The sequence below is a fragment of the Delphinapterus leucas genome, chromosome 10 (genome assembly GCF_059928025.1).
Source record: "Delphinapterus leucas isolate spDelLeu-1000000601 "Yukka" chromosome 10, BTC_Dleu_Yukka2, whole genome shotgun sequence".
Classification (NCBI taxonomy): domain Eukaryota; kingdom Metazoa; phylum Chordata; class Mammalia; order Artiodactyla; family Monodontidae; genus Delphinapterus; species Delphinapterus leucas.
In genome coordinates, this window is record NC_143138.1 from 60,136,402 (window position 1) to 60,157,169 (window position 20,768).

The window sequence follows — 20,768 nt, forward strand, 5'->3', positions numbered from 1 at the left end:
GGTCATTAAAAGCTTCCTTCTCTCCTCACACCACTTTTCTTCCACGTGTTGGGGTGCCAGTGGTGTGGACCCCTTTCTTTATTAGTGAGCCATGGGGATTTAAAAAAAAAAAAAAAAAAGACACCAGGATTTTACCTAGGCTTCTGTTACAGTCCTTTTACCCTGGGGCTCAGGGAGACTTTTTAGGGAGAGGGGTTGTCTTAGAGGAACATCTAATGAAGACACAGCCTTTAATCAGCATCTTCCCTTCCCTCCAGCTCTGACCCAATGTCTTTGAATCAAACTTGTGGTTCCCTTTCCTCTTTACATCAGTCTTCCGGGGGCCCAGGAAGAACCCTCGTCCCACATGTTTACCCTGGTGGTTTCTCCCTTCGTATAATTCCCTACTCTGACTTTGAAAGTAAATACGATGTTTTTCAAAGCATAATTTATCCCCTGTGGGCTATGAACATGGTTGTGAACAGCAAGAACAAATCTTAATAAAGTTGCTAAGAGAAATGAAATAACTCAGTTTGATAGAAAATAATAGAAGTATGCTTAATTCACATGTATACCTTCTCAACTCTTCTTCGCCTGTCTTTAGCATTCTTTCTGGGGGCAGTTATGATCTAGGCCACAGCAATAACTGTCTAGGTTCCCCCTAGAGAACCATGTTGTCATCTTGAGCAGGAACAGTGACTCTGTTCCATGGTCTCCCTCCCTCATACTAGGTAGGAAACATTTATGCCTACAAGAAGGAAGAGGAAGTAAGTACAATTTTATAATATAATTTTAATAATGCCCCTACTTTATTTAGAACAAAGTTCAGTCTATGAATGGTCTGAAAATCAACAACAAAGAAACTAAAACACAACAGTGCTCTGAATAATGGCTGGAATAGAAAAGGAATCATGCCTCCCAGTCTGGCTGTGGGATTATTGGTCTCTATTCTCTGCATCAACTATGGTGCCCTGAGTGTTTCCAGTGATAAGGTTAGTGGGGGCTTTTGATAGAGTGTACCTTTATGCCGCTCTGCGGATTGAGTAGTGGGGCTTCCTTCTGCAGTGATTCTGGAAACCCCAGGCCAGGAGTCTCAGGACCTGGTTGGCTGGGGTACGGTCCTGGGTTCTTAGTGTTCAGGAGTAACGGAGGTTTGGAAACTTGGCTTTTGTACTTAAGGGAAATGCCTACATCAACAGGTGGCTGTCGCTCTGTGAGCACAAGGAGAAACCAAAGTATTGGCTTTGCAATGAGCCCGAAATACTGCCAAGAGCACAGAAAAGGTGCATTTAATCATAAAAACATGTATATGGAAGGAACAATGGATTTATCTCCAGTAAAACTGACCTATATTTGCCGACAGACTGGCCTTTGAACCAGAAGTGGTATGTGTTATTTTACCAAAGGGGACCAAAAGAAGAGATTTGTTAGTGTCTTTATTCTTCACAAGAACAGGTTTCCTATGTATCGTTAGTTACTTTATCATGAGTAACATGTCACGTCATCTTCGTGCTTATTAATCACCCTTTCCTTCCAACCAACTGTACGAATAATTAGACGAAATTGGTGGCAGCCCGTTGCTTCCACATTAATATTCTTAAGCTGGTGTCAGTGAATTTTATATGGTTGAGGCTGTTCAGTTTGGCTTCTTCGTATCTATCGATTGCCCTTTTTGAGCAGAATGAAGGTGTTTTTATTAAGCTTGGATGCCAATGAGAGTTATTTTACGGTGACCACAATGCAAGGCACTGTCAGCATGTCGGGGAATGGCAGGCGTGGCGCTGGATGGGCTCGGCTGTCCCCCGGGCCCGGCTGCCAGCCCCGCAGCTAGTAAGTCTTCTGTTTAGGCTCGTCTGATGTCTTTCCCTCACTTATACGTTCAATGACCTTGTGTGTATCTATCTGTAAAGGTAGAACAGAGAAACTCACAGCCTAATAGCATCAAACATTAACATCCACTCTTAAGCCTGTGTTTCTAAAGAATATAAATTTTCAGCCAGTGGTATTTGGAAAGCAGACCTTTTTGGCTTGTATTAAAGATATAGATGGTAAGACTCATGAAATCACGTGGCTCCTGTTGGTGGGATGTACACGTCTGTTAACTGCAGTTTCAGAGCCTGATGCTGTGTTGGTATTTTGGTGCGCTTTGGAAGCCATGTGTTCATCAGGGGAGTCCCGGTGTCTCTGCTGCACGTCCTCACTCTGAGACCTGGGCTACTGGAGCCTTTACCGTCTAGACCATCACTGGTCTTAAGGGCAGAGGAAAGACAGGACGGCGAAGCCCTCTCTGACCCTTAAAGCGTCTGCCCAGTTGAGTCTATTGGCCAAAGTAAGTCCAGTTATGGGCATCTCGAATTATGAGGGGGCAGGGAAGTGCCATCCTCCTGCATATGTAGGAGGGGGAAGTGGGAAATCGTGTACATTTGTAATGACTAACTCGAAGTCACAAATGTAGATTCTTGAGTAAAACGGAAAGCTGGTTCCTTGAAAAGACCAATAAAATAGGCAAGGCTTTGGTGAGTCTGACCAATAAGAAAGCGGGAGGAGACAGGTAAAAGGTGATGTCAGTCGGTTCAGAGAAGACAGGTGAAGACAGGTGACTGCTGTGTACGATTCTATTACAATACGTTTGGAAACTTGGACATTATAGGTGATTTTCTTGGAAAATGGAAAGAAAATTGGGTCAGTGTGTACATTCCTGAGTATAAGACGTTTTTCAAAAAAATATTTAAAGATCTACCGGTAAAAAGACATTGAGCCCAGTTGCTTTTATTAGTGAGTTCTACCACATCACCCAGAAATAGATGTACAATAAGTATTTGTGGAATAAAATGGATGGACAAGGCTAGCGTGAGACTGATACTAAAATCAGATGAGGATGTCACTCACAGGCCAATAACATTGAAGAACATTGATTCAACTACCCTAAAACAAACGAGCTAACAGAGCCTGGCAGCATAAAGAGTAAATCCAAACCTGCTCAGGCGCTGCCTTCCGAAGGAGGTATGCCTTACGTGCCTTGTTTAAAACTGCAGCCTTCCCCCGCGGCACTCCCAAACCACTTTACCCTGTTCTGTTTTCTCCTGTAGTGTGTATCATCTTTAACATACCATGGAATTATTTACTATGTTGTCTTCCCCCTCTGCTTCAAGGTAAACTCCACAGGGCAACCGCAAGGGCAGGGCTGTTTCTTAAAAAAAATTAGTGAAAAAAAATTTTTTTTGGTCTCTTCTATTCACTGACATAAGCCAAGTGCCTAGAACAGTGGGCACTTGGTAAATGTGTATTGCAAAAATGAGTTAATTCTAAATGCAATATGGGATCCTGGATTGGATCCCAGAACAGAAAAGGATGTTAGTGGAAAATGTGAAATTTGAATAAAGTCTGTAGTTCCACTGTTACTTTTGTATCAGTGTTAAGTCCCTAGTTTTGTTTCTTATTTTAAAGATTTATTTATTTATTATTTATTTATTTTATTTATTTTTGGCTGCGTCAAGTCTTAGTTGCAGCGCACGGGATCTTCGTTGAGGCATGCGGGCTCTTTTGTTGTGGTGCGCGGGCTTCTCTCTAGTTGTGGCATGCGGGTTTTCTCTCCCTAGTTGCGGCATGCAGGTTCCAGAGCGTGCAGGCTCGGTAGTTTTCCAGCACGCAGGGTCTCTACTTGAGGCGCGTGAGCTCAGCAGTTGTGGATCATGGGATTAGTTGCCCTGCGGCATGTGGGATCTTAGTTCCCTGACCAGGGATTGAACCTGTGTCCCCTGCATTGGAAGGCGGATTCTTTTTTTTTTTTTTTTTTTTAACGTTTTTATTGGAGTATAATTGCTTTACAATGGTGTGTTAGTTTCTGCTTTATAACAAAGTGAATCAGTTATACATATACATATATCCCCATATCTCTTCCCTCTTGAGTCTCCCTCCCTCCCACCCTTCTAGCTGGTCACAAAGCACCAAGCTGATTTCCCTATGCTATGCGACTACTTCCCACTAGCTATCTATTTCACATTTGGTAGTGTATATATGTCCATGCCACTCTCTCACTTCATCCCAGCTTACCCTTCCCCCTCCCCGTGTCCTCAAGTCCATTCTCTAGTAGGTCCACATGTTTATTCCCGTCTTGCCCCTAGGTTCTTCATGACCTTTTTTTTTTAAGATTCCATATATATGTGTTAGCATACAGTATTTGTTTTTCTTTTTCTGACTTACTTCGCTCTGTATGACAGACTCTAGGTCCATCCACCTCGCTACAAATAACTCACTTTTGTTTCTTTTTATGGCTGCGTAATATTCCATTGTATATATGTGCCACATCTTCTTTATCCATTCATCTGTCGATGGGCACTTAGGTTGCTTCCACGTTCTGGCTATTGTAAATAGAGCTGCAGTGAATGTTGTGGTACATGACTCTTTTTGAATTATCGCTTTCTCAGGGTATATACCCAGTAGTGGGATTGCTGGCTCAAATGGTAGTTCTATTTTTAGTTTTTTAAGGAACCTCCATACTGTTCTCCATAGTGGCTGTATCCATTTACATTCCCACCAACAGTGTATGAGGGTTCCGTTTTCTCCACACCTCTCCAGCATTTATTGTTTGTAGATTTTTTGATGATGGCCATTCTGACCGCTGTGAGATGATATCGCATTGTAGTTTTGATTTTCATTTCTCTAATGATTAATGACGTTGCGCATTCTTTCATGTGTTTGTTGGCAATCTGTATATCTTCTTTGGAGAAATGTCTATTTAGGTCTTCTGCCCATTTTTGGATTAGGTTGTTTGTTTTTTTGATATTGAGCTGCATGAGCTGCTTGTAAATTTTGGAGATTAATCCTTTGTCAGTTGCTTCATTTGCAAATATTTTCTACCATTCTGAGGCTTGTCTTTTTGTCTTGTTTATGGTTTCCTTTGCTGTGCAAAAGCTTTTACGTTTCATTAGGTCCCATTTGTTTATTTTTGTTTTTATTTCCATTTCTCTAGGAGGTGGGTCAGAAAGGATCTTGCTGTGATTTATGTCATAGAGTGTTCTGCCTATGTTTTCCTCTAAGAGTTTGATAGTGTTTGACCTTACATTTAGGTCTTTAATCCGTTTTGACTTTATTTTTGTGTATGGTGTTAGGGAGTGTTCTAATTTCATTCTTTTTTTTTTTGTTTTTGTGGTACGCGGGTCTGTCACTGCTGTGGCCTCTCCCGTTGCGGAGCGCAGGCTCAGTGGCCATGGCTCACGGGCCCAGCCGCTCCGCGGCATGTGGGATCTTCCCGGACTGGGGCACGAACCCGTGTCCCCTGCCTGGGTAGGCGGACTCTCAACCACTGAGCCACCAGCGAAGCCCTAATTTCATTCTTTTACATGTAGCTGTCCAATTTTCCCAGCACCACTTATTGAAGAGGCTGTCTTTTCTCCATTTTATATTCTTGCCTCCTTTATCAAAGATGAGGTGACCATATGTGCATGGGTTTATCTCTGGGCTTTCTATCCTGTTCCATTGATCTATATGTCTCTTTTTGTGCCAGTACTATACTGTCTTGATTACCATAGCTTTGTTGTATAGTCTGAATCTGGGAGCCTGATTCCTCCAGCTCCGTTTTTCTTTCTCAAGATTGCTTTGGCTATTCGGGGTCTTTTGTGTTTCCATACAAATTGTGAAATTTTTTGTTCTCAGTCTGTGAAATATGGAAGGCAGATTCTTTACCACTGGACCACCAGGGAAGTCCCATTTCTGAGTTTTGATCAGTGTACCTTGGTTGGGTATGCTGTTAACATAGGGAACATTTGGGTGAAGGGTATATGGAAACTCTCTACACTGTCTTTGCAACTCTTCTGTAAATCTAAAATTATTTCAAAAGAAAATTTTATTAAAACTAAGTCCAAAGAATTCTAAGATCCTTCAGCATTTAAAAAGTAAAATAAAATTTCCACTCAGATGACACCTTCTCAATGAGTCCCACCCTGACAACACCATGTAAAATGATGGACAGCCTCACTGCTGAACTCCCAACCCTCCTTTCCTGCTCTGCTCTTTTCTTTTTCTACCATAGCACTTGTTATCTTCTAACACGTAGTCCAGTTTACTTACTTACTGTGCCTGCTTTTTTTTTTTTTTTTTTTTTTTTTAGTATTTATTTATTTGGCTGCTCCGGGTCTTATTTGTGGCATGTGGAATCTCTAGTTGGGGCACGCGGGATCTAGTTCCCCGACCAGAGATCGAACCTGGGCCTGCTGCTTTGGGAACACAGAGTCTTAACCACTTGACCACTAGGGAAGTCCCTGTGCCTGTTGTTTGTTGTCTCTTTCCATGAGGACAGGGAACCTTGTTTTGTTCTCTCAGGTGCCTAGAACAGTGCCTAGAACAGATACATAATAGGTCTTCATTAGTTATTTGTTGAGTGACTTAATAAATATGATATAACTTATGTTTAGATAACAGAGCAAACCATGTATTCTGTGTGTGTGTGTGTGTGTGTGTGTGTGAGAGAGAGAGAGAGAGAAAGGGAGAAAATGAATAGGAAAGGGTCTGGATGGAGTCTACTAAATTGATACACCCATAACTCTTTAGGATAGGACTCGTTATTAACAGAGTGACCAAGGGGCGGGGCCAGGGCTAGTGTGGGACAAGCTAGCTGCCTAGAAGCACTCACTTCCAGCAAGTGCTTGCATTGGCACAGTCCTGAGAGAGAGTGCCTCCATTCTTTCTATACTCTATGCAGCTGGCTTGCCTCCCCTAGTCCTGGAGCTTAAAAACTTTATTTTTATACTATTTGAAATTTTATAGTTTCAATCACAATCAGTGCTAGTTGTTTAATATTTAAAAAATTCAGAAGAGTAAATAGGAAACAAAACTAAAGCAAGTTATTTTTTAAATTTTATTTTATTTATTTTTGGCTGCGTTGGGTCTTCGTTGCTGTGCGTGGGCTTTCTCTAGTTGTGGCGAGTGGGGGCTACTCTTCATTGAGGTGCACGGGCTTCTCATTTCTGTGGCTTCTCTTGTTGCGGAGCACGGGCTGTAAGCATGGGGGCTTCAGTAGTTGCGGGATGCGGGTTCAGTAGTTGTGGCTCACGGGCTCTAGAGCGCAGGCTCAGTAGTTGTGGTGCACGGACTTAGTTGCTCCGCAGCATGTGGGATCTTCCCGGACCAGGGCTCGAACCCATGTCCCCTGCATTGGCAGGTGGATTCTCAACCACTGCGCCACCAGGGAAGCCCCAAGTTATTTTTAAGGTCCCTTAAAAGTTACAAAGAAGTTGTCTTTTGTGTCTTTACAATGAGAAATGAAGGCCAAAGTTACTCCCTGCTGTATGATGCAAAGCGTTAGGGAAAGCAGAATTCACTTTTTCAGGTCCCAAGTGTAGTTTATTACACTGAAGCAGTGATGCAGTAAGTCATATCCGACGTAACCAGCAATGTGTAAGACTAAAGAAGGAGAACAGCAGTTTACTCTCCAAACTGCAGAAATATTTCTTTCAGAAGTTTTTCTTCTGTGATCTCAAAATCACTTTCATGTGGTTTCCTAAGTTCCACGTACTTGATCTCTGATCTCTCTGACTCCTTTGGTGCCCTTTGAAAGCACAGAGGGCTATGTGGTTGTCCCTCAGTGCGTGGGCAGGGGACCGCATGCAGCAGTGCTGGCGATGAGCGATTCGTACTGCCTCCCGCTCACCTAACGCACTGATGGGCCCTTGCCACAGAGGGGTCTGCTTCACCCAAGTGCAGAAAGATAATCATTCAACCTTGTAAAAGAATGCACGGATGGAGGTCGTTTGATCATTTGTCTTTATTATGATGTAATGCTATTTCTGTACTGTTCTGATGGAGTGGTGATCTGTTGCAGGAACATCAGGCGAACATTCTGGGTAACACCATGCAAAGTGTGGTTGCATTGCTCAACAATCTGGTCACCTGCAAAGATCTGAATATGAAGCTCCTTTATGAACAAGGTAAATGCTTCTTAGACTTCATCTTTGATTGTGTTGAATTTTGCCTATTTGTAAGTTTCCTCATTTTACATAGTAGAGAGTCAAGAAGTACTATTTAAAGTTGATCAATCAAAATAGATGTTTAAAGGTGTACGAATAATGATAACATTACCAGCAAAAATGGAAAGTGTCGTTAGATTGTGGTAGATTCTCTGAGTTAATTCATTGTCCTTCATGGCACAAAATCAATACAAACTCCTTACAGATGAGAAACCAAGAAATAGAGTGTAAGCAGAGTATTTAGACTTATTTGTGCCTGTCAAAATGAAAGCATATATGGTCAAAAGCACCTTGGAAAATGAGACTGGATGAGTTGAGGGTGGCTTTACGTTGCACTTGATGCATATCTGTAATATTAAAATGAAAAACTTTTTAAGGACTTCCTTTTTTTAGAGTAGTTTTAGGGTTAAAACCAAACTGAGAGGGAGGTACAGAGATTTCCCATAAAACCCCTGCGCCATTGTCAACATCACTCACCAAAGTGGTATGTTCTTTACTAAAGAGAGACCAACACTGACATCCTAGTCACCCAGAGTCCTTAGTTTACAATAGGGTTCACTCTTGGTGTTGTACATTCTATGTGTTTGGACAAATGTATGACATATATCCATCATCACAGTATTACACGGTGTCTTTTCTTTCATTGCCCTAAAAATCCTCTGTGCTCTGCCTCTTCACACCCCTGCCTTCCGCAAACTCTGATCTTTTTATTGTCTCCCTAGTGTTGCCTTTTCCAGAATGTCATAAAGTTAGAATCACACAGTAGGTAGTCTTTTCAGATTGGCTTCTTTCACTTAGTAATGTTTATTTAAGGTTTCTCCATGTCTTTTCATGGTTTGATAGCTCATTTCCTTTTAGCGCTGAATAATTCTCCGTTGTCTGGATGTACCACAGTTTATTAATCCATTCACCTAACAAAGGACATCTTGGTTGCTTCCAGGTTTTGGCAGTTCTGAATAAAGCTGCTGTAAATATCTGTGTGCAGCTTTTTTGTTGTTGTTGTTGTTTAACATCTTTATTGGAGTATAATTGCTTTACAATGGTGTGTTAGTTTCTGCTGTATAACAAAGTGAATCAGTTATACACATGTTCCCATATCTCTTCCCTCCTGCGTCTCCCTCCCTCCCACCCTCCCTATCCCACCCCTCTAGGTGGTAATAAACCACCTAGCTGATCTCCCTGTGCTACGCAGCTGCTTCCCACTAGCTATCCCCTTTACGCTTGGTAGTGTATATATGTCCGTGCCACTCTCTCACCTCGTCACAACCTCCCCCTCCCCCTTCCCATATCCTCATGTCCGTGCTCTAGTAGGTCTGTGTCTTTATTCCCGTCTTACCCCTATGTTCTTCATGACCTTTTTTTTCCCTTAGATTCCATATATATGTGTTAGCATACGGTATTTGTTTTTCTCTTTGACTTACTTCGCTCTGTATGACAGACTCTAGGTCCATGGGGACTTAAGTTTTGAACTCCTTTAGGTAAATACCAAGAAGTGCAGTTGCTAATCATACACTAACTGTTCGATTTTGTAAGGAACTGCTAAATTGTCTTCCAAAGCGGCTGTACCGTTTTGCATTCCCACAGAGAGTGAGAGGTCCTGTTCCTCAGCACCCTTGCCAGCAGTTTGTGTTGTCAGTATTGTGGATTTTGGACATGGTGATAGGTGTGCAGTGGTAGCTCATTGTTTTAACTTGCCTTTCCCTGATGGCATATGATGTGGAGCATTTTCTAATATTCTTGTTTTCCATCTGTATATCTTCTCTGGTGATCTCTGCTAAGATCTTTAACCTAATTTTTAATTGGGTTATTTGTTTTCTTACTGTTGGGTTTCAGGAATTCTTTGCATATTTTGAACAAGTGTCCTTTATCAGATCCGTCTTTTGCAAATATTTTCACCCAGTTTTGTGGCTTGTCTTCTGATTCTCTTGGTATTGTCTTCTGCAGAGCAGAAGTTTTCAATTTTAATTAAGTCCAACTTATCAGTTATTTCTTTTATGGATTTTGTCTGTGGTGTTGTATCTCAAAAGTCATCACTATACCCCATGTCATCTTGTTATGTTATCCTCTAGGAGTTTTATAGTTTTGAATTTTTTACAATTAGGTCTGATCCATTTTGAGTTAATTTTTGTGAAAGGTATAAGGTAGGTTTTGTGTGTGTGTGTGTTAATTTTTGTGAAAGGTATAAGGTAGGTTTTGTGTGTGTGTGTGTGTATGTATGTGTATGTTGCTGTCTAGTTCCAGCACCATTTGTTGAAGGGACTGTCTTTGCTCCATTGTATTGCCTTTACTCTTTTGCCAAAGATCTTTTAACTATATTTATGTGAGTCTGTTTCTGGGCTGTCTGTTCTGCTCCATTAATCTATTTGCTGATTCTTTCACCAGTACCACACTGTCTTTGATGTCTGTAGCTTTATAGTAAGTCTTGAAGTCGGGTAGCGTCAGTCCTTCAACTTTGTTCTTCTCCTCAATATTGTGTTGGCTGTTCTGGGTCTTTGCCTTTTCATATAATCTTTAGAATCAGTTTGTTGATACTAATAAAATAACTTGCTTGGACTTTGATTGGGATTGCATTGATTCTGTAGATCAAGTTGGGAATATTGTTGCATTTTAAACATAATGTCTACTACTTTTATATTAATAAAATCTTTCATTTGAATGTTCATAAAAATAAGACTTGAATGAGATCAGTCAGTGGATAAGATCATTAAGTCCCTGTTCTGATTTTTTCCCCCAAGAATTTAGAGTTTTGTTTCTGTGTGGTCATTATATTTAAATGTCGGCAGTATTTTTTTCCTCCCCTAAGAAAAATGTACATTCCCAGCAGTAATAAATATTGCCAACAGTTGAGGGATTCGAGTGCATAGAAATATTTATTCTTTTATACAGCAGCATCCTATTCTGTTTTATGAGTATGTCAGAATAGACCAGTACTCTAATGGATATGGGTAATGTCCAACCTTTTGCTATTACAGATAGTTCTGCAATGAATAACCTTATGCATGCATACCTTCACACGGGAGCAGGGCTATCTATAGGGTAAATTCCTGGGGTTAGAATAGCTGGATCAAGGGGTATATGCCTCTGTAATTTCCATAGATATTGACAAGGTGTTGTAAGTAACATGCCAATTTGTACTTCCATCAAGTCACATGAGATTGGTTGTCTTGGGACCTAAGAGTATGTTATGTTTTCCCATTTGTTTGACTTTGTTTCTTTATAGTTTTCCTTATATAGGCCATATGCATTTCTTGCTGTTTATCTCTTCCCAGGTTCCTTCCCATCCTTTTTTGCTTGCTGTTAGAAATAAGGAATTTTCTGCCAATATAGTTTTCAGTTATTTTTTTTAGTACGTGTTTTTGATTTCTATTTATTCACTTTGTTCCTAGGTTAATTCTCTTATTACTTTCCATAGTAATGGTTTCTAAATGATTCTGTTTACTTTCTGGTTATATAATAATAACCATTAGTAACCATCTTCCTTTTCAACTTTTATAGTTCTATTTTTTCTTTCTTGTCCAACTGCAAGATTCAAAGAGAATGAGATAGAGGATACCTTGGTATTACCTCAGAATCCTTTGTTCTGTTTAAGAAGTACCTATCTATTTAAATTTTATCTTCTGTAATCAAGAATAAATAATGACTTTTGTCAAATGCTTTCTTGGCATCTCTGGAAATGAGCAAATGATTTTTCCTTGGATCTATTCACGTAACAGATTATATTTAATAGATTACCTAATATTAAATCATCCTAGCATTTGAGTCAGTAACCACACTTAATTGTGATATAATATTCTTTAATTGTGCTACTTAAATTCTTTGTTAATCTTTTATTCAGGATTTTCCATTGCTACTTATAAGTAGGATTGTTGTCTTTAGTTTCGTTTCCTGTTTCTTTCTTTCTTTTTTTTTTTGCATGTGGGATCTTCCCGGACTGGGGCAACGAACCCGCGTCCCCTGCATCAGCAGGCAGACTCTCAACCACTGCGCCACCAGGGAAGCCCCTGTTTCTTTCTTTTTTAAAAATACTGTTTCTTGCTAGATTTTGGTGTCATTGCTATGTTCCTTCTTCTTTTTTTTTTTTTAAAAGGACGTTTTCTCTCTTCTTTTGAACTGAATTGAGATAGCAGAAATTATGCAGTGATAGGAGATGTAGGAATTCCATCCTAGCCGGTGAAGAAACCTTGCTATGCACCTAAGTAAAGTTACACCAGCCTGAAACTAAAGGCTACTCTAGACCTGCCATAGAGTTTCGACCATGTCCTAGGACTAAGGATTAAACCACTGTAGACCTTTCCTAACAAATAATAAAACTTATCCCTTAGGGTCAAAAGGTTCACAAGGAATTTAACTGCCTGCTAGAACAAAATACCACTTAAGAGATGACAATATAACCCACACTCTCTACAACATATTATCCACAGTGACAAGTATACAGCCAAAACTTAATATACATGAAAGAGAAGCTAGAAAATGTGGCCCATGATGATGATATAAAATAATAATAATAATAATAATAAAATGTCAGTTCAAACAAAGCCCAAGATAACCCAGATGTTGGAATCACCAGATCAGGCGCTTTTTTCCTATCTGTTAAAAATGTTTATTAGCAAATAATAGAGAGGTAAGATAACCCTAGCACCCAACTGATGCTCAACAATCAGGAGATTTGAAAGGAGAGTAATGCTCTCACTTTATTATTCAAGGTGATTTCATGTGGTCTTGGCATTCTTGTACTTCCTAAAATCATCCCAAATTCTGAGAAACTCAAAACCAGGAATCTGTACCAGTTTTCATGTGTTGCACTTTTTTTTTTTTTTTTTTTTTTTTTTGGATAGAGTTTTTTCCAGCTTTTTAAAGATGCAGCCGAACTACAACAATGTGTAAGTTGAAGGTATACAAGGTGATGATTTGGTAGGTGTATATATTGTGAAATGGTAGATCAGGCTTTTAAACAGCTATTATAAATATATCCAAGGCCAAAGAGAAAAGAGGTAGGGAATTTCATCAGAGAAATGGAATCTATGAAAAACTAGAGCCAAGTAGAAGTCTAGAACCAAAAAGTATAATATCTGAAATGAAAACTTCCCTGGAGTTTAGCAGATTAAAAACTGCAGAAGAAACAGTAACTAAACTTGAAAGATTATTAAAGTTTTCCCATCTGAAGAACAAAGAGAAAGATTTTTAAAAAATGAAAGAACGTCAGTGACCTGCGGGACAGTAATCAAGCATTCTAACATATGTGTAATTGGAATCCCAGAAACAGAAGAGGGATAATGGGGCAGAAAAAGAATTTAAATAAATAATGGCCAAAGTATTCCCACATTCGGTGAAAATATTTGCTTATAGATCCAAGAAGCTAAGAAAACCCTTAGCAAGACCGAAAAACAGAAACTACCTAAGCACACAGTATCCAAACTTCTGAAAATTGAAGATAAAAATTTTGAAAGTGTTCAGAGAAAAATGACACATCAAGGAGGTCAGCAATACAAATGATGGCTGATCTCTTGTCAGAAGCAGTAGAGGCCAGAAGAGCAGAAAAATACCTTGAGTGTTGACATAATAAAAGCTGCCAACCTAGATTTTTATATTCAGTGAAAATATCCTTTCAAAGTGAAGGTGAAATATGGACATTTCAGATAAATGAAAGGAAGGGGAATTTTCTGCCTAATGGTAAGTGTTAAATTGACTTTTCAAGATACAGGGAAGTGATACCAGATGAAAACTGAAACTCAGATCTGCAGAAAGAAATAAAATATGCAAGGCAGGGCTTAACTAGAAAAGAATATCTTTTTTTCCCTCTTCTCTGAAATTCTTTAAAAGAAAACTTGCTAGGCAGGCCCCCAGAATGGGTACATTGATGACCCCCATAAACCTATCTTGCCATGAAAGTAACAAAAACACTGGAAAAAAAAAAGTTTGGTAGTAAACTTTGTGAGCTCTGGAAATTACCAAATTACTATAGGCTTGCAACAATGTAAGGAATGTTTATTCAAGAAAAACTGATGAGTCTCTATAAGAAGAGGAGAAGGCTCTCTGGCTGGAGCTGTAAACTGCCTAAATGTTGAAGGCATTCTCCAACACACACGCAGCCCCTTGGCAAAGGTGGAAGACTTACTGATTCAAGGCATTTAAGGAAATCTCTGGCCAGTCTTTAGCTGGGTGCTGAGCCAAATGACACAGACTTCTGTGGCTTGACACTACAGGTAATACAGACTTAAAGAATTAGCACAGGAAAGTCACTGAACTAACTACAACAAAACAGCAGTAACTGAAAACCGTTGGGGTGTGTGTGTGTGTGGGGTCTGATTTCCAAAGTTTACACATTATATGATCTAAGATACCCAGTTTTAATCAACAATTACAAAGCATGCTCAAAAAAATAAAAAATAGGAAGGTATGGCCCATATACAGGAAAAATGCAGTCAATAAAACTATTTCAGAGGAGATCCATATGTTGGATTAACTAGACAAAGATTTTAAATCAGCTGTTATCAATACATGCAAAGAACTATAGGAAACCACGTCTAAAGATTTAAAGGGTAAGCGTGAAAATGATGTCTGCACAAGTTGAGAATATCAATAAAGAGATAACATTATAAAAAAGAACCAAATGGAAATTCTGAAGTTGAACAGTATAATAATTGAGATGAATAATTCACGAGAGGTTCTCAACAGTAGATATGAAATGGCAGAAGAAAGAATCAGCTAATTTGCAGATAGGTACGTCATTACTACTGACCTTATAGAAATAAGAAGGATTATAAGGGAATACTATAAACTAACTATATCCCAGTAAATTAGGTAACTTAGATGAAATTTCTAGAAAGGCTAACTATTAAAATTGTTTATTAAAACATCTGAATCATTGTTCCTTTTCCATAAGAATGACCCGTATTTATAGCCTAGTAGGTTTTTCAGCCTGATTCCTGTGCATAGAAGTTAGGGGGCCCCAATACCTCTTTTCATTCTGAAAATGAATTATCCCTGTCCTTTTTAATCCAAGCTGGTGGTTCTTCTGACGTTATAATTCTAGCAAAAACTTTGTTAGTTTCCTGTAAATCTTACTGAAGTTTATTCCATTAAACAAAAAGCCTGCCCATGAATCCTTCAAAACATTCTCCTCTCTAAGTTGGGCTGAGAATCAGGATACTGTGGAATAATGCCTGTAAGATTCTTAGTAGCCTTATTGGCCAGCTGAGAGAGTGGATGAGGAGTCAGGTGCCTGAAATTGAGATTCCAGAGCTTGCAGCTACTAGCCCATGAAAGCATGGGATTGCATGGCCGAGGCAGGATAAAGGAAAAAAAATCCTAGAAGACAGAATCTTAGGGAATTGGGAGGCCAGGCATGGAAAGATTGTCTATGATGATGGAAGGCATCTACTGAAATTTTGTGTTCAGAGGACTGTTAGATTTGGAGCACCGGAAGAAGCACAGGCGGATTTAACACGAAGCTTAAGTGTCAAGGGCCCTCATTTACGCAGGGACAGTTTACATTCGTAGTTTTTTTTCTTCTTACAGCCTATCCCCACTCCCCAACTGGATAAGCTTCAGTTCTCATAATATCTAGCCCCTTGCCGTGTTTTGTGGAGTGGAGTGGACATCACAAAAATAATTATGGCAAGAGTAGTGTTACTGTAACGTTGAGCTCGGAGAATAAGGGGGCAGGGGTGATCTAGTGGTCTGAGGAGGAGGAGGAGGAGGGGAAGTAGGTGGGACAGACTTTTGACCTGAGATTCAGCACCTTATAGCCTGCCAGCTGGCTGCTTACTTCTACAAATAAATTCTTGTTGAAATATAGATACGTCCATTCATTTGCATGTTGTCTATGGCTGGCTTTGTCGTATAATAGCAGCGTTGAGTAGCTGAGACAAAGACTAAAACATTTTCCTCAGGGCGTTTTAAGAAAAAGTTTGCCAACATCTGGTCTAGAAGCAGCAACAGGGTACGAGGCGACACCACCAAGGCCCAGTGTTAAATGCGGACAGAGTGGACAAAGAAGTATCCATCACTTGAAGGTCCTGCTGAGGAGACATGGCTCTAAAAGGGGCAGGTTTCAGGTAGAGTAGGAAGATAAAAGGTACATATAGACGAGAAGTGGATGATTTGAGGGATTTAGCTGATAACTGACCATGAGCTCCAAATGTCACAGTGGAAGGGGTTCAGAGGTTGGGCAGGGATGGGATGTGGCCTCTGAAAGGAGATGCACAAATCCTCTTGCTGTTTATACTATTTGTGGGTGACTGGGAGTCCTGAGCTTCTTGTGACAGCATGAGTAGGGACAGAGGGCGTGTTGAGTCCAGGTGGTCTTAAGGCTGAGAAGGGTGGTCAGGCTGCAAGTGTGGTGGGGTGAGGAAGGGTAGTGGGATTCCAGGAGTACACCGAGGTTGGGATCTCCTTCCTGGCCCTTGCTAGGGGAGGTTAGAGGGGAGGAGAGGCGAGGCCCTTGTGGCTGCAGAAAGTCTGATTTCATTCTCCAGAGATAACACCAGGTCTGACTTTCCGTTATACTCTGCTGCTTTCCAGACTCTTTGGCTACTAAATGTGTGGGCTGATTTTTCCAAAGTTGGGTAAAAGAGCTGTTGGGTGTTTGCCAACCCAGAGTGTATTAAGATTCAGTGGAGCATGGCCACATGAAGAGTTACTAATGATCTGCCACCGTATGGGCTTGAATGTATGTGGTTGGCTTGAATGAAGTCTTCTTGTTAATTTTTATTTTGGATCACTTCTGGCTCAATCATTGGTTTATGTATTCATTACTTGTCATACAGAATTAAATTCCCTCTTCCAAACATAGTTAACTTGTAACATTAATACCTTAAAAAATCACCCCAATATAAGTGAGCTGTACTGCAGATGGAGTAGAAATGATTATTCCTGCCTTGAGGTGCTTCATTACGGAGCTGTATTAGGCCAGTGTCAAACTGAGTTTCATCCTCAGACCACACACTAACACCCAGTGGTAGAATGAATTCTAAGGCGTCCATTTTTTTGCCCCTCCCATTTTAATATCTCTGAAATAAGTACATCAACCATTGCTATCCACATGGCAGTCCTGATATAGTTTTTGCTGCTGACATGTGTGTGTTGAACCTTGTGGACTGGGTGTGAGTGCCCTGGAAGTGAACCCAGAGACCTCAGGAGAGATGCTTTGCAGTGCTCTCTTGCATCCGTGTTCTCATGGAACAAAGCTTACGGAGCAACGTGGACGTTGATGATTCCGAGTTGACAAATGAGAAGAGTCAGCCTCCAAATGGGAAGAATTTTTTAGAAAAGCTCAAGCGATTAATTTTACTTAGATTTCCTTTTTTATGTATTATAAAGGCAATATATGAGAAAATCCATATCAAAATAAGTCTCAGAGCACTTGCATTGAGTGTAAGACGAAGTTCTAAGTGATAAAGCGTGTGCCATGTAATTGGTAGCGTGTTTTCGTTCTTAGTGGTACTTAAAATAATACTGTTCCTTCTGATCACTGGCATCTTAGACTCATTGAGGTGTGGTAGGTAATATATATGAGGACCTCCGTACAGCGTCTGCCACCTGGTAGGCATCCCAAAAAGTATGCAGACTCTGAGAAGTAGAGTCATTGACACATCTCCAGTATGCAGCTGCATTGTATAATTCAGGATTTTTGCTTAAACATTTTCATTTTTAAATGAAACGTTTAGGGAAAGAATTAAAAAACAAAGACCTTTTGTTTATATTTGAAAAAAGTGTTAGAGTTATTAACATTTTAAAATGGGCTGCCGGCTCATCTCGGTGCAATGACCTTTTGATAATGGATATTAATTCCAGCTTCAGTTTTACCAGCAGAGCTGTCAGCATAATGGATGTACATGACACACTGCAGTAGCCAAAAAACTGTAGCACCTCCAAAGGAGCATTTAAGGAAATTGTTTGTCCCCGTTGGTTTATGGTGTGTCAGAAATCAAAACACTCATTTCTTGCTAGGTTTATTATAAAACTGCCTAAATCGGTGTTTCCTCAAGAGACCAGAAAATCACTATGAGAGCTGTTTGGGCTTTGAAGGTGTACTTGATAGCTCTCTTAGATTCCTTTATATTTAAGAATAACATTCAAAATGATGTCGCAGAGCAGGAGTTGGCAAACCTTCCTGTAAAGGCCGAGATAGTAAGTATTTTAGGCTTGTAGGACCATATGATCTTTGTCGCTACTGCTCAATACTGCCAGTATAGAAGTGACTTAAAACAATATTTGCTTACTCTTCCGTGGGTCAGCAGCACAGTCTGGGCTCTGCTGGTGTCAGCGGGACTCACTCGTGTGTGTGTGTGTGTGTGTGTGTGTGTGTGTGTGTGTGTGTGTGTGTGTGTGTGTGTGGAGCCTTGTGTGGCTGGGGGGATGCTCACCCTCAAGGAGGCACCCTCAGGCTTTTTCCCGTGGTGGCAGCATTCAAGAAGAGTCCGAGTGGAAGCTGCAAGGGCCCTCGTGGCCTGGGCTCGGGAATCTTCTGTCACTTCCATCACATGCTATTGACTGAAGGAAATCACTAAGCCAGCCTGGGTCTAGGGATAGGGAAAGAGGCTCCGTCTTTGATGACGAGAGCTGCAATGAATCCATGACCATCTTTAGTCTAGTACAGTTACCTAGACATTTAGAACCAGAGCGTTACATGACACCACGACTGGCGCACTTGGGGTTGGCACACTACCCTGTAAAGAGCCAGATTTTACATACTTTAGCCTTTGTCGGCCGTAATCTGTTGCAACTACTCAGTTCTGCTCTTGTAGCAGAAAAACAGCCATAGACAATAAATACATAAAGGGATGAACATGACTGTGTTTCAGTAAACATTTATTTACAAAACAGATGATTTTCCACCCTGATCTAGATCATCCAGTCTTTCAACAAGCATTTGTGTGCCAGGCATTGTTCTCGGTGTAAGGAATATGTCGATGAACGAAACTGGTAAGACCTCTGCCCTCATGGAGCAGACATTCTGGTGGAAGAAAATAGACAACAAACCAAACAAACAAACAAGAAGTTTACATTAGATAAAGTTAGATGTTACACGGTGATAAATACTGAAGGAGTCAAAAAAGAAAAAGGGGGTATGAGGTGTCTGGATGGGAGTGAGGTCGACATCCTACCTTGGGGAGCCAAGGAAGGCCTCACTGTGAATATGGTTGTTAAGTAAAAGCTGGAAGGAAGTGAAGAAGCAGCCATACGGATAAACCTGAGGGAAGGTGGGCGGAGAGAACAGTAGGTGTGAATCCTAGGTGGGAGCCTGCCTGGCAGGTCAGAGGAACAGTGGGGAGGCCAGTGTGGCCGCCGCAGCAGAGGAAACACTGGGCAAGACACGAGGAAAAGCCAGCAGAACTGGCTGGTGCCTTCGGGGAGTACAGAGTCATTTTTGTCAAAAGCTGTTTGGAAACTTATGGCTAGACTGCAGTTCAATTTGATTAGGAAATTGGTTGGTAATTACTGACTACCTACTTACCCCTCTATCTTGGTTGACTTGTGAAGATTAGACCGGTGGCTTGGGAAGCAGTGGGACTGAGGACGGTTCCAGGTGAGGCTAATGATAACCCAGGTTGGAAAATCTTTGGTGTATAGACTCAGCTCCCACACAGAGCCGGACTCTTGTTTGCTGTCACCCTGAGGGATTGCTGTGTGAATGGGTCTGGAATTAGAAAGCCCTTTATCCGCAGGAGCAGCACACTCCATCCTTTGAAGAATTCTAATTGTTAGAAAGTGTTTCTTTACCTTGAACTAAAACTGGCTTATCTGTGATTTTTACCTTAGTTGATTCTAGTTTTCCCTGTTGAGACTACTTAGACAACATTTGTTTCCTTCCTTCTTCCTCCCCCTCCCCTCCCCTCCCCTCCCCTCCCCTCCCCTCCCCTCCCCTCCCCTCCCCTCCCCTCCCCTTCCCCCACCTTCCTCCCCTTCCCCCACCTTCCTCCCCTTCCCCCACCTTCCTCCCCTTCCCCCACCTTCCTCCCCTTCCCCCACCTTCCTCCCCTTCCCCCACCTTCCTCCCCTTCCCCCACCTTCCTCCCCTTCCCCCCTTCCTCCCCTTCCCCCTCACCTTCCTCCCCTCCCCCTCCCCCTCCCCTCCCTCCTCCCTCCCTCTCGCTGCATAGGGTCTTACTTGCAGCACACAGGATCTTCATTGAGGCATGTGGGATCTTTCGTTGCGGCACACAGCTTCTCTCTAGTTATGGCGTGTGGGTTGTTTTTTCTCTTCTCTGGCTGTGGTGCGTGGGCTCCAGGGCGCATGGGCTCTGTAGTTTGCGGCATGCAGGCTCTCTAGTTGAGGTGTGCAGGCTCAGTAGTTGTGGCACATGGGATTAGTTGCCCCGCAGCATGTGGGATCTTAGTTCCCCGACCAGGGATCGAACCCCTGTCCCCTGCATTGGAACACAGATTCTTTACCACTGGACCAGCAGGGGAGTCCCTTAGATAACATTTGTTATTTCAGTTACTTATAGGAGGCATTAAATACCTTCCAGTATGCAAGTAAAGTTTAGACTGTAGTAATGTCGCAGTTGGTATCTTATAATATTTTACATTTAAGATACCAGAAATATTTTATTGAGTTTTTTCAGCTAACTATTGATAAGAGGCATGTGTATTTCTTTACTACCCTGTGTAACTATTTATAGCATCCGTTGTTAACATATCTATCAATGTTTGGTGTTCCTTGATTTCAGTGTTCACTTTACTTTGTCCTTTATTGAGGGGATTTATTCAATTATACCTATTCATTCTAGATGGAGTTTATTTCAAGTTCATTTGGCTGTTGTTGGATTACAAACCACCCTATAACTCTGTGAATTAAAACAAAAACAAAAACCTGTTATT

General features: G+C 41.1%; 1 protein-coding gene across 11 annotated transcripts in view; it reads left to right on the forward strand.

Moving 5' to 3' along the window:
- The window catches only part of ULK4 (unc-51 like kinase 4), a 518,222-nt gene that overhangs the window by 267,783 nt on the left and 229,671 nt on the right, over nucleotides 1-20,768 (forward strand). For 10 of the 11 annotated variants that reach the window (XR_016394710.1, XM_089919133.1, XM_022563634.3 and 7 more), the window contains one exon: nucleotides 7,799-7,904. The exons of the other annotated variant lie outside the window; for it this stretch is intronic. Coding sequence is in view for 9 of the 10 variants with exons in the window: in XM_089919133.1 (XP_089775259.1) it covers nucleotides 7,799-7,904 (106 nt within the window). In the remaining variant the exon portion in view is untranslated. The remainder of the gene's footprint in view (nucleotides 1-7,798; nucleotides 7,905-20,768) is intronic. 11 annotated transcript variants of the gene reach the window in all.